General features: G+C 38.7%; 1 protein-coding gene and 1 long non-coding RNA gene across 10 annotated transcripts in view; one reads left to right on the plus strand and one right to left on the minus strand.

Annotated features, from left to right (window-relative positions):
* Positions 1-10,940, plus strand: part of LOC111338069 (uncharacterized) — a 28,559-nt gene extending 17,619 nt beyond the window's left edge. For all 9 annotated transcript variants that reach the window (XM_088762873.1, XM_088762872.1, XM_022944477.2 and 6 more), the window contains 7 exons: positions 2,980-3,163; positions 4,021-4,107; positions 4,637-4,792; positions 6,024-6,750; positions 7,389-7,807; positions 8,716-8,904; positions 9,848-10,940. In XM_088762873.1, coding sequence (XP_088618999.1) covers positions 3,002-3,163; positions 4,021-4,107; positions 4,637-4,792; positions 6,024-6,750; positions 7,389-7,807; positions 8,716-8,904; positions 9,848-9,979 — 1,872 coding nt within the window. In that variant the 5' untranslated portion in view covers positions 2,980-3,001 and the 3' untranslated portion in view covers positions 9,980-10,940. The remainder of the gene's footprint in view (positions 1-2,979; positions 3,164-4,020; positions 4,108-4,636; positions 4,793-6,023; positions 6,751-7,388; positions 7,808-8,715; positions 8,905-9,847) is intronic.
* Positions 393-3,505, minus strand: LOC148728529 (uncharacterized). Its single transcript, XR_016002389.1, has 2 exons — positions 3,438-3,505; positions 393-2,460 (listed from the first exon to the last, which is right to left on the minus strand). It is a non-coding gene; the product is annotated as an uncharacterized LOC148728529 (long non-coding RNA).
* Positions 10,941-13,118: the final 2,178 nt, after the last annotated feature.

Raw genomic sequence — 13,118 nt, forward strand, 5'->3', positions numbered from 1 at the left:
CTGATTGGAGGAGTCTTAAAGGTGAGTCTGGCGCGAAAAGGTTCCTAAAAATGGAACCCGAGCTGTGATTGGCCAATTCGGAGAAAGGAATGTAGTTCGGTTGTCAGCAGCCGTTCTTTTGGGGGAGCGTTGCGTGACATCCAAAAAAACGGATGCGAGGGAGACTAGAGAATATAGGAATCAGTCTTGAATCTCACAGAAGAGGATTTTAGTGACCATCCCGACATTGCAGCAATAAAGAACAAGTCGTACCTACTTGACTTTACTTTTACGGAAATTAAAACGGAAGTCATAGTAGAAAATTTACTTAAGTTAAATGTCAAGAAAGCTACTGGCCATGATGGCCTTTCTCCGAAGATTCTGAAACTATCTACTGCAGCCCTGGCTACACCTGTAACAAATCTGTTTAATTATAGTATTCGCACAAGTGCTCTTCCAAGTGATCGGAAAACGAGTAATGTCACCCCTATCCACAAAAAGAATAAAGTAACCAACAAGAACAATTATCGACCAATCAGTGTCCTTCCTGCAATCTCCAAACTATATTTGATAGTGTAATGTTTAATCAGCTGTATGCCTCTTTCGCACCTACACTTTCATCCAACATGTCAGGCTTCCTCAAGGGACACTCATGCGTTACGGCGCTAATCAAACTGACGGATGATTGGAGAAGCGCCCTTGACGAAAAGAAGGAGATGGGCGGTGTGGTTGCCATCGACTTGTCCAAGGCTTTTGACAGCATATGCCATAATTTACTGCTTGCAAAAGTAAAGGCTTATGGCGTTCAGGAACCGGCTCTTCAACTCTTAAGATCATATCTGCATGGCCGCAAGCAAAGGTAATATGCAACAACAAGTGCTCTAGCTGGTCACCGATACGATGTGGCGTTCCACAGGGAAGTCTCCTTAGTCCCTTACTATTTAATATCTTTATGAACGACATAAACCAAACCGTTACCGTTTCTTCCCTCCGCCTCTATGCAGACGATACAACTCAATATACGGCCAATCATAGCCCAATTGTTCTTCAACACATATTCAACCAAGACATGGGAAGACTATCTTCCTGGTTTGTCTCTAACCATCTAACTTTGATTGTTTTTTTTTTTTTTTTAGATACACATTATTTCTAATTTAATCGGTGCTATTACAATTTTTTAGCTTTCTTTTATATTGTCAAACACTTTTATCATGAACCTCTGCCTCGGGGAATTGGGAGACCACCCCCTGTGTATTTTTTGACATTAAATAAATTATCCTATCTATCTATCTACCTTATCTTATTATCTTATTATCTATATATCTATACCGCCGCCCAGTTAGCCCAATGGATAGTGTGCTGGACTGTTGTGCGGGAGGTCGAGGGTTCGAGCCCCAGCCGGACCAACACTCAAGGTCTTGAAATTGAAATTGAAATTGAAATTAACGTCGCCTACGAGACGTTAATTTCCCACACACGAGATTACTGCGTGATGTATGTCCTCCCCTGGTGTGGGATGGTGGGTTTGTCGTGAAGGCCGTAAGTTAGATAACTCATCGGGTTAATTACGTCACCTTCGTTAAATAAAGAATATTGTATTGTATTGTATTGTTATTTGGGCGTTGACAACGGTGGTGTCGTCTCCACTACAAAGGAACCAGTCGTCGGATTTTTCTGAAACTGAGATCTTTTTGGCTCTGTGACATTGTCATGGCTTTGATCTTCTCGCTAAGCTCTCGTACTTCGACTTCGTTCTAAATTACGCTAAGAATGGATTCGATATCCCAAACATCTTCGGGGGTGTTTCGAGCGACGTGTACTTGGATTTCAGGGGGAAGTTTAGCCATGATGATAGGAATCAGTAAGCTGCCGTATTGAGTTGATTTCACTCCAAGCGCTCCTCGTATGTTAACGTTTAGTCTACCGTAAAGGTAACGAAGTTGATGTGGTTTGTCCGTTGAACACGTAGAAATCTTCAAGAGCTCGTCCATGTGCGCTGAGATGAGCTGCTGAGGTTTACTGGATTCTCGTTAGTCGGTTTCGCGTCTTCAAATTCATTTGCTCGACATCGTTTTCCAAAATCACGTCAGATTCCTCGATGAGTTTCGTGACGACTCCTTCATTTGCCGCGCTTCGCTCGTAATCGTGGAAGGGCATCCGTATCCGTCATCTTGAATTGGTCGAGATCTTTACGGCCCAACGTTGGGCGCCATTTTATGAACTCGTAACTAAGGTCGTAACTTGGTGTATTCGTTTATTGATCTACCGAAAAACATCTCTGCTAAATAACACGTGTCGTGAAATATATACAAGTAATTTGATCATAATATAAAAACCGGAAAATCCAGATGAAATCATATACGATCTGTACAAACAAAACAAAACTCATGAATAAATGTTACATAACATTCGTGACGCGTGACTGTTCGTGACACCTTCTATAACTCTTTATCAGAGGTACACACCCAAAAAGGTACTCCCCTAAAAGAAACACAAAAAAATATTTTAGAAATAGAAAGAAGGAAATATTTTGGAATAACTCTTCCTGAAGTTCGAGTAAATACTCTGTGAATTAAAGGGAGGCAAAGATCGTTTCCTGAGAGGGCAACTGTTATGGAGTGTTCACTTTCATAAAAAAAAAGCTCATTTCTTAAGGCATGTAACAAATGTTTTGATGCCAGCCGAATAGGACGCTTTTCTCTATTCACTTTCGCCAATACAACAGACATTGTTACAAAATGGCATAGAACATGTCACCCTAGAGAATAATATGTATGCAGTCATTTTGCTAGCGATAGGCTTAGGTCTGTCAAGGGCAGACAGGTGTCAGATGATATCGAGACAATGACTCGTTCGTGATGGAAAACTCTAGGATTTCTACGCTGTTCTCTAATTTGAGTAATCAGTGAAACTGACGAAGTTGAAAACTTAGGGATTAATTGCCGCTCGAATCAGCCTTTCATTAAGCACTGACAGAATGAATCAACGTGTCTCCTTTAGATTAAGGAAACAAGAGCTAACCATGTGCAGTAAGAAAGTGGCCGGAGTGGCGCTGTTCACAGCAGGCCTCATCTTGGTAATACTTGGTGTTGTCTTTGGACTCCTGCTACCAAGTGCAGCTCAGAAGAAAATTGAGGAATCAGTTTGTGTGAACAGCAAGGACAGCCCAGGATATGGACGATGGGTGAGTGTCCTGTGTATTTTACTGATGTTCATCTCTAAGCGCTTGGGCCGGAGAGGAACACGAAACAGCGATTAAAAGGCTTTGAAGTTTCAGTCTTAATTTAGTAATGATACACGATGCACTAAACACAACGCAGCAAGCTGGCACAGTAGAGCGCCATCTGAAGCGTAATTCAGTTACAATTGCTATTTTCTCATATTTTGAGCATACAACAGTTTTGAGCATACAACAGTTACCAAAAGAACTAAGACGCGATTAAAAGGTAAAGACTTACATGTGTCCAAGCTTGTCCGCTAAATGGCACTAAAACTGAAAACTAACGGCAAAGGCACTGAGAAATTTCTTGACTAAATAATTGTCTCTTATGCGTAACATGAAACTTGAAAGCAAACGTCAATTTTGCTACACGTGGTCCTGCACAATTTAAGATTCGCGTTCGACCCAGACCTCTGTCTGGAAACGAAACAGCGCTGATCCCGAATGCTGGGGTGTAGTTCAATGTTTGACCTGCATTCCGCTAAGTCAAGTCACTCAAATGCTTTTTAAGCTAAGGAACCTTGACTTTTACTGCAACAGAAAGACATCAGTCCTCGTTTACGTAGTGCAAGAGTACCTCACCCACGCTGAAAAACAGATTTGGAAGTAAATTCGAATGTTGAGACTTCAACCGATAAAAAGAAGGCATAAAATCCTCTCCAATATGAAGTGGTGAACGAAGTAATGACTTAAGCTTATGCCTTACTCTTCGTTTGAATATCTGTGTTTCTTTTTTTCGGTTTGAACGAACAACGAGATGAGACCTGGATATTTCATGATGTTTTAGCTATTCACCGGCAAACACTGTGTTTTATCTCTAGGAGGGTCCCAGTCTCTACAGAACGAGAGTCTATTACTGGAATATCACCAACAAGGATGAATTCTTTTACCGGGGAGAAAAACCAAAGGTACAGTTAAACGAAAACAATCACGTGGTGTAAAAGTATTTTGCTACTCCTCATGAATTCAGTAAAACTAATTATTCTGTCCCGTTGTCCCACGATTTTCACATATGTCGTATGAAGACGTGGACATGCTATCCTAATACTCATCATTTTTGGATGAATATAGATCTGGATAAGTTAAGGTATAAGTTCTTGTAGAACATATCTATACTTCACTAACTAGGGTTTAACCAGTTGGTAGCCAATAAAAAGGACAGTGTAATTCAGGGCAATTCAAATCTGACCGACTTGATTGCAGCATTGCTTTTCTTGAATAACTATGGTGGATGTTGCTTTCATAACAAAGGAATAATTTCGCAACATGACCGTTTTCTTTTTAATTTTGAGTTCACCCTGATGTTCACCCACTCCGACTACGAACCTTCATAGCTCAGTAATTAAGAAAGAGAAGCTTGCAACTCTCTTTTCACGTCAGTACAGTTGTAATGATTTTTAAGAGTCATCTTACCCAGGAACTTTGTCCTTTATCTAGCTTCGACAAGCAGGTCCTTATGTCTACAGTATAACATCAAAGCGGGTTGACGTGAAGTTCGAAGACGCAAAAGTTACAAGCAAACCATTCGAGAAGGCTGAATTCAACAAGAAACTTACCAAAGAAGAATGTCCAACATGTGGCGAAGACGATAAGGTTCGTTCTAATTCAAGAGTAATCTTTATAGATAGGAGAAGCAATGTTGTTGTAAAATGGGAACGGGAACTAATTCTATAAAGAACTAGAATAAGAGATATGGTGGACGGTTTTCAAGCATTGCCCTTTACTGATCGTCCCAAGAAAGACTGTTAACTCTCAAGACAACTTTGAATCTTCACAAAACGTTTTTGACAGAAGCAACTAATGCCTAATGCCTAATGCCTAATGCCTTTGGATCACCAGTGACTTTCTACGAACACAGACTCAAATGAACAAGAACTAACTAGGGAAAAATAAACACCGTATGTGCTAGGGAAATATTTTCTTTATTCGTATTCTTGGTGGCAATGGTGATAACGATCATGAAACTTTCATCATTGCTATCGCTATCATCATGATGATCATGATGATAGCGATAGCAATGATGATATTGATTATAGAGAACGTGGGTGAGATGACAAAAAATGGTAAAAAGTGATTATGATACCAGTAATAATTATAACAATCATAATAATAACGATTTTTTTTTCAAGATAAAAATTAGTGATAATAATTTTGAACGACGTTTCGACCTCGCTGAGGTCATTTTCTACCTGATGAAAAGGAAAATGTTTACATATATGTACTAAATTCAAGACGTGGGAATGATAAAGGCGATAAAATATGTAAACTCTAGGCGTAAAATGGAAGTGATAAAATTACAAAGGAGACAATACGAATAAATTAATATGAGAGTTGACGAAAGTAAAACCATAAATTATACGAAGATACCGTAAATTATTAAGCTATTTTTATAATAATTTACGGTATCTTCGTATAATTTATAGTTTTACTTTCGTCAACTCTCAGATTAATTTATTCGTATCGTCTTCTTTGTAATTTTATCACTTCCATTTTACGCCTAGCGTTTCCATATTTCCATATTTTATCGCCTTTATCATTCCCACGTCTTGAATCTAGTACATATATGTAAAAATTTTCCTTTTCCTCAACTTGAAAATGACCTCAGCGAGGTCGAAACGTCGTTCAAAATTATTATCACTAATTTTTATCTTGGAAAGCTTTTCTAAAAAACTACTTATCAAAATAATAACAATCATAACAATAATAATAATAATAAATATATTAATATTCACTATCGTCATTGCTCAAAATGCAAAAGTCTGTTTTTGTTCTTGTTTTGTTTTGTTTTTTGTTTTGTTTTTGCTTTTTTCTTTTTGTTTTACAGCTGACTGTATTGAATGCAGGCTACCTAGCCCAAGGAAAAGTTCTGAGCCAGGCTATTATACCCCTTATGATGAACATATCGTTTGAAAGACTTAAGAGAGATCGGAATGAAACCTCTATTCTCCGCCAAATGGGACAAGCTGACAATCAGCTAAACTTAACCTACCCATCGAATGCTTTTGGTTCCTGGATCCATTCCCTCCAACATTTTGAGTCTCTACGAAAAACTTACTCTTTGGCAGAGATGAATGGCCTATACGGTGCACTGCTGAACACTTCGAAATTCGGGCCATTCACTAACCCTCCACTTCTAGAAAAATGCCTCGGTGGCAATTTGAGTGTACAGTGTGGTCTTGCTTTAAACTTGAACTTTCAACCGAAGCAACCTCAAGCTGCAAAATTCATACAAGAAATATTGTGTCCTAATACGAAATTAGCTTGCTTCAACACCTCAAAAAATGGCACATACAAAGCTCTACGTGCGTTCACCCTTGAACTCTCTAAAGCTGGCCTGTCTTTCCTGACGCAACACAACTTTGGGGCCACGACCACTAGAAACCAGAGTGACTTGTCAATTGGATATAAATTACATTTACCCGGAGACCCAGACGGAATACCAATCCCGGGGAGCGTAACCTCACATGCCAATGAAACTGAAGCTAGGAAGAAGGCAACTAGCAGTACATTCCACACCTGTGAATCCACAGGAGACAGATTTGCGTTTGCAGGTAAAGTTTGGAAACAGTCTTTCCGCTCAAACATTTCCACAAAATCGTAAGGTAGAAATCTAATAGGCTGAAATCAACATGATCGTAAGGAAAAAGGTTTTAGACTTTATAGCGAAATATTTGTCTTATTTACGCTTGCCTATCTTAAGCAAAGTTATTAAGCTAGATTTATGTAAAGTACTGGTTCTATTCAAGTTTTGAGGTCTTTTCCTGCAATTGTTAACCTATTTAAGAGGAAAATATAGTTTCCAGCCAGTTCTAAAGGGGGTTGAATAACCTTTGTATAGGGTACAATCATTCCGTCGGCCGCCGACAGAAAAACAAACAAAGCAGAAGATATTTTATTTCTATCTGTGACGTCCTGGATTCAAAGCTTCAGTGAGTATCAGTATTATTATGGCTTAAGATAAAACCTATTCCCTTTTAAGGGGCCTCGCTATTTTGAAAAGTTGGAAAGCTATGGCGACCTCAATTAGTACATTACCCGGTCAAACATGTCTCAGGTCAATCAGAGGATTAGCTGCTAATTCGTTATGGCTGAGTAATTTAAAATAAGCCCTTGCCACTGTAATTGGAGTTTTTAGAGATGTATGGCTTGCTTGAGTCGAGTAATCACACTTACTTTCTCTGTGTATTAGCGGTAGGCGGCGAAAGCACAGTTAGCATCAATCTATATCCAAATGCATCAAAAGAACAGCTCAAGGTTCGTGGTTACTACAATCAATTTCCTGGACGGAAAAGTTTGAAAGCTTGCTCTACCAAGTACGCTCCAACGGAAAACAGCTATGAGATTTTCATAACTTATTTCCGTTTTGCCATTCCCGTCAAGTACAAAGAAGACTTCGAAATACACGGGATTCCAATGCACAAATACTCACTGGACGAGGCGGCAGTTGAAGTGAATAACGTGACCGTGTTCACCAAAGGTGTTTTTGATGTCAGCCGGGTTTTGAAAGGTCCTTTCTACGCCAGCCTACCCGGATTTCTTTATGGAGAAGAGTCTCTCCACGTGGATCTGGACCTTGATAAACCTACGGTAGACAAGCATGAGTCCCTGGTAAGCTTGTGTAAGGTATCAAGATCACTTTATCCATTGATAGATACTCGATGGATTAAACTGATCGTTCGGGTATGAGAAGTCCCGAAATGCTGTCGATCGCAGAGACAGTGACTACCTTTTGGATCGTTCAAAACGGCTATATTGTTGCTCCGCATTCCATCCGTTTATCTCCCTGGTCTATATTGTGATACCGTCCCATATTTTGCACACTCCGTCGACTTAATATGGTACATTTTGCAATATCGTTAGAATAATAGATACTAAGTAACGTCGTTAACTTTTTTCTTCTCGCTTACTCTTTTAATCACTACTGCATGAAGAACATCCGTTCAAACCGGCGATAACACAAATCTATATTTCAAATTCAAGTATGTTTCTAACTAATCTTACATACTTCTCATAAAAAAAGGCGCTTCACTTTTTGGTAGGATTTCTCATTCTTTCTGCAAACTAAAAGAAACAATATTTTATAAAAAGAACAAATGAAAGACTTAAGAAAAAAAGCTAAAAGATAACTACGCACGAACCTTGATAATAGTATATTGAAAAATCAATATCGCAGTCGTTAGACTGAATTACACTGATAATGCTTAGCTAGCTCAATTGCATTTTCGTCGGATAATTTGGTTCTATCAATTGAGTTGATGATATAAATTAGCCACCAAAAAGAGTTTCTAAGTTAACGTTTCGAGCGTTCGCCCTCTATAGGAGTCGTTTTGACTCTTTATGGTGACCAATTTACACTATCAATTCTTGGGATAAAACCAAATTATTCCATTATACTCCCTCACTGACGCAGCGCCACAGTTTCTTTAGAAACTTACCCCTCTCTCATTTGTGTTATAATTGATCCGATAGGGATCTTCATATCGGTTAACGCTGAATACTTATTTACTTTTTCCTAGCTGAGTATTGAGCCGATATCTGGGACAGCCATGCAACTTAAACTTCGTATCCAACTAAATGGAATACTTTCAAGTGACTTGTCAGCTCCCGGCTCAAATATGACATTTGTCGACAAATTGATTCCTATATCGTGGACAGAAATAGAAGCAACCATTGATGCAGACACGGCTAAGGAATACAGCTCACAGGTAAATAGACGTACCAATATAATCTATTCTTTTCGAACACTCAGCGGGCAGGAATCATAAATCTCCGATTGGGTGATTGGGCGCATGTACCCGATCCAGCACAGTCCAAATACTGACACTAAAGTTCATGGATCTGGTTTTTCCCCGGAGCCAGTAGACAAGATAAATGCCCATTACACCACCCTTGCCTCCTGACCAACATACTGAACCACCTAACAGGAAACATTTCTAAAGCTTGTTGACATGACTGAAAAAAATCATGATTACTCAAACAAAACACAAAAATACAGTTCTTAAATGACTATTTTCACCTTAAATGACTGAAAAAAATCATGATTACTCAAACAAAACACAAAAATACAGTTCTTAAATGACTATCTTCATCTTAAATGACTATTTTAAGATAGAGATAGGAAGAATCGCCAATCTCCGTATGTTGACCTTCTTCATCGTTAACGAAGGCAATTCATACTGGTGCTGGATTTGTACTCGTGCAAATTTACGAAAAAAAACCTCAACAGATGGAGTTAGCGTCGTGGTCGACTAACTCAAATTCGTCATTGTATTCGCTAATCTGATTTTTCCCAGTTTTCTCGAGTTCAATTCATTTTCATGCTTTGCAACAAGGCAACTAGTTTGTTATCCTCGGGTCGAAATTTTAATGAATTTACGTCCTTTTTACTGAATTACTTCTCTATCTACTATGCTTTAAATGTATTCTATTAATACAAGGGTAAGAGTTATATCGAAAATGCACAGAATCCATCTAAAAATTGGCTTAATTGCTCGGTATAAGGAATACACTGAATATGAGATAGAACTACGTTCAAGCCTATTTGTATAATTTTCTTTCACGGCGTAATTAACAATTTCAGTTTGTTTGTGTACCAAGCTGTGATGAACATTATTCTAGGAGAATTCTATCTTTTCTCTGTCATTACAGGTGTTCGGAGGGCTGCGAATGTCATGTGGTTTACTCGTGTCTTTGCCTGTGATTGGTGGGATCCTTGTCATTGTGGGTGTGATTTTAATTGTCTTGGCTGTCAAGAAACCTGGCTCTGTGACTGTAGCGTAAGCTTTCCGTTTGAGGAATGCAAATTAATAGTGTAAGAACTTCACATGTAATATTCACACAGGACAGTTCTCTCCAAGTTAACTTATAAGCTACCATGAAATTTTACTGTTACTCGACACATCTTTTATTTTCTAATACTTTTACGACTGGGCCGTTAAAAGCACATTTCAAAATAAACAAGCAACTTTCTCTTAAGTATATATTGCATTTGTAGCACCAAGTACTACAATTTTTATCTCAAGAGTCTAATTTGACAAACCAAATATGAGAACGTGCTAAGAGTATTACTTTCTCATCGTTATGTTCCGTCTAACGCCAAATGCGGCGATCAATTCGAAGCTTCAACATCCCCCCTTTGGCAACTCACGAGCAATGTGAACCTTGCCTGGCCGGGGTGGGGAATCTGAACTGGAAGTTTCAAGTCTTTCCAGTAAAATAAAAGTGTTATATCTTTTAATATGGAAGTGTTTAAGGTAAATAGTTCACTTTTGCAAGCGAATGGCTTAGAAGAAAAGGTCTACAAGGTCTTGGTTTTAAAGCTTTTTCAAAGTTTAGAAAGTGACGATTGCTGATTATGCCCCCGGGGGGAGAAGCAAGTATTTGAACAAACTAACTTTCAATTTTCAAAAGTTCAAATGCCAGGGGGGTGTAGATATAGATCACAGCCCTTTTTTGCATCATTAGACGCCGCGAGGGAAAGTTCAAGTATGGGTATGAGAAAACGATGTTTCGACGGTTATCATGTAGAAGGCGCAATTTTGTCTTAAAAATCCGGGAAAAAAAGCGGGAAACTGACTAAAAAAAGTTTGTTTATGACGATAATGAAAAGAGAAGCTGGATATTTATATAAGAAAACGTAGAATTTTCATCCTACTAGTTTTGACTCGTTTTAACTCAGAACTTTTTTCATAAAATATTACTACTTAAATTAAAAATAAAGTGTGTTATTTCCAAACCATAATGGATTTGTATTTTTTATAGCAATGCACGTTGGTAAACGGTCAAGTTTTTTGACAGTTTAGATGTGCAACTGATCCAGCTGATTCAAAAGAAATTAAGGCAACAGAGGCACACTTGGGGCATTGGTTGAAATACGCTAATCTAACCGAACTTATTTTGAGTACCAATCAGAAATAAAAGTTTGTTTCCCCCACCCAGACGCCTAAAATGTGAATATTCGCATTCGGAATACTTTGTCTCTACCTACTAAAGGTCATTTAATCGACAAAACAAGAAGAATATCGCCAAGCGAGAGAAGACGTATTCTTTCCAAGGGTAGCTTTGGTGAGTTGACCAGGAGCCTTCCTATTAGTCACCTTTTGTTACCTTGGTATGCTCTAAAATGATTGATAATCCAGTTTTGAACCTTAGGTTTTTCCAACGTCGTCAGCAGGAGTTTAAGAAGGTCTTGGAGCTCATATCCGAGCTGTTTTTCCAAACGAGAAAACGAAAATTATATACGCTCTCATTAATTTCTTACTCGAACCTTCAGAACTGAAATTCAGACCTGTAAATTAAAGGGCAGGCATCTCACAATAACCCTAAAAAATGATGGCTTACCGTTTGCCTCTGTTGCGTTATGCATTTGTCAAGTTAGTATGAATTTAATCACAAAAAAGGGAATTAAGAAAAAAAGGGGAAATATTTGCTTCTTCACTGAAGTTTTGGACATCTTAGAAGCTGAGTTTTTTATATAAAAAACTGGGATTTGTAACATTTTAAAATTAAGTCACAATTTTTAGTTTGGCGGTGCATCAAAATACTTAATGAAAAAAAGTGAGCTTTGTTTTCCCGCTTGTTAGATGCTCCCCTCGGCTTCGCCTCGGACTGACCAATCACAAAATACCTGTTGAACACATTTTGCATAACTGTACAGACAGCCCTGCGGCCGAAAGTAGGAAAATGAAAAACAAATGAAATGAAATATGAGGCATACTAATTCAGGTAAAAGCCTTTTGAAGAGTTCACTGACTGCGCAAATGCTTCTGCCTTAATTTGAGCTGTGGTCATTAATGAGTGCACAATTGGACAAATCTCGTAGAGAGCGATAAGACCGTGATCATAATTTTACTTTACCGCACTACCGTCGACCATTTGAGATATATTTAAATAAAAAACCTCAGCTTACTAGTCAGAATTCCCATCATGTAGCTTCCTGATTTCAGTACGATGAGGTGGCAAAAAGTATTACTGATTCCCACGGACAGGATGCTAGTCCATCGCAAGGTTTCTCTTCAGCACGTGGATTATCGTGCATCTTGAACTCGGAAGCAAATGAGCTTAGAATTGATGCTCTACCTTATGACTCTTGTGTCTTTTATGATTCTCCAGTTATTATAAATTTTCACGATAAAAAAAGGAATTTTGGAAAGGTGTTTTCCTTATTTTCTCCAAACGTTTTTCACGTGTGTGATACTTCGATTTTTTTCATTTGCGGTTGGAATTTTTAAAATTAAGTTGTAACGTGACATCCATATAAAATTTTCATATTCTCGAGCTGGATGATATAACAGAACGCATATTGACTGGCCCCAAGGAGGCAGTGAGTTCTGTTTTCCATCGACCCTTCCTGTTCCCTTAGGTTTCGCCTGAGGTACATTGAGAGTCTTGGGAAACAAAGCGCACTGTTTTAATGGCGCTGCGCGTTTGCGACGTCACGAAATTTTGACCCCCTAGAGCGATTAGGACAAACAAACAGGCTTCTCGAGTAAATGAATATAGGCGATGATGTGCCCATCTCTAGTTCAAACGCATCTAAAGCTCGTATTTTATCAAAACGACGGTGTTCCTGGCTCAAAGTTCGAGCAAGACCAAGAGAACTATACAAACACACAATTGAAGCGTTGGTTAAAGTGCAGAGGCTTGAAATTGAGCGGAAAATGAGCAGACCTCATCGCACGTGTTCGTGACTGCCTCAAGTCGGGAAAACATTATGTAGTTGATTCAAGTATAGATGATGGGAAATGGCTTCAGGCGGAGATACTAAAGGAAAGCAAAGTCGATCGCGTGAAACTTAAGGATATAACAGTTCAATGTAAAAAGGGGTTGACAGGCCTACACGACTCCCCAGCGCGTGTTTAGAATAGCCTATTCAAAGTTTGGCCCTCACGAGTATGTCTTTGAGCGATCGCCCTCATTT

Source organism: Stylophora pistillata, chromosome 6 (genome assembly GCF_964205215.1).
Source record: "Stylophora pistillata chromosome 6, jaStyPist1.2, whole genome shotgun sequence".
In the NCBI taxonomy this organism is placed as follows: domain Eukaryota; kingdom Metazoa; phylum Cnidaria; class Anthozoa; order Scleractinia; family Pocilloporidae; genus Stylophora; species Stylophora pistillata.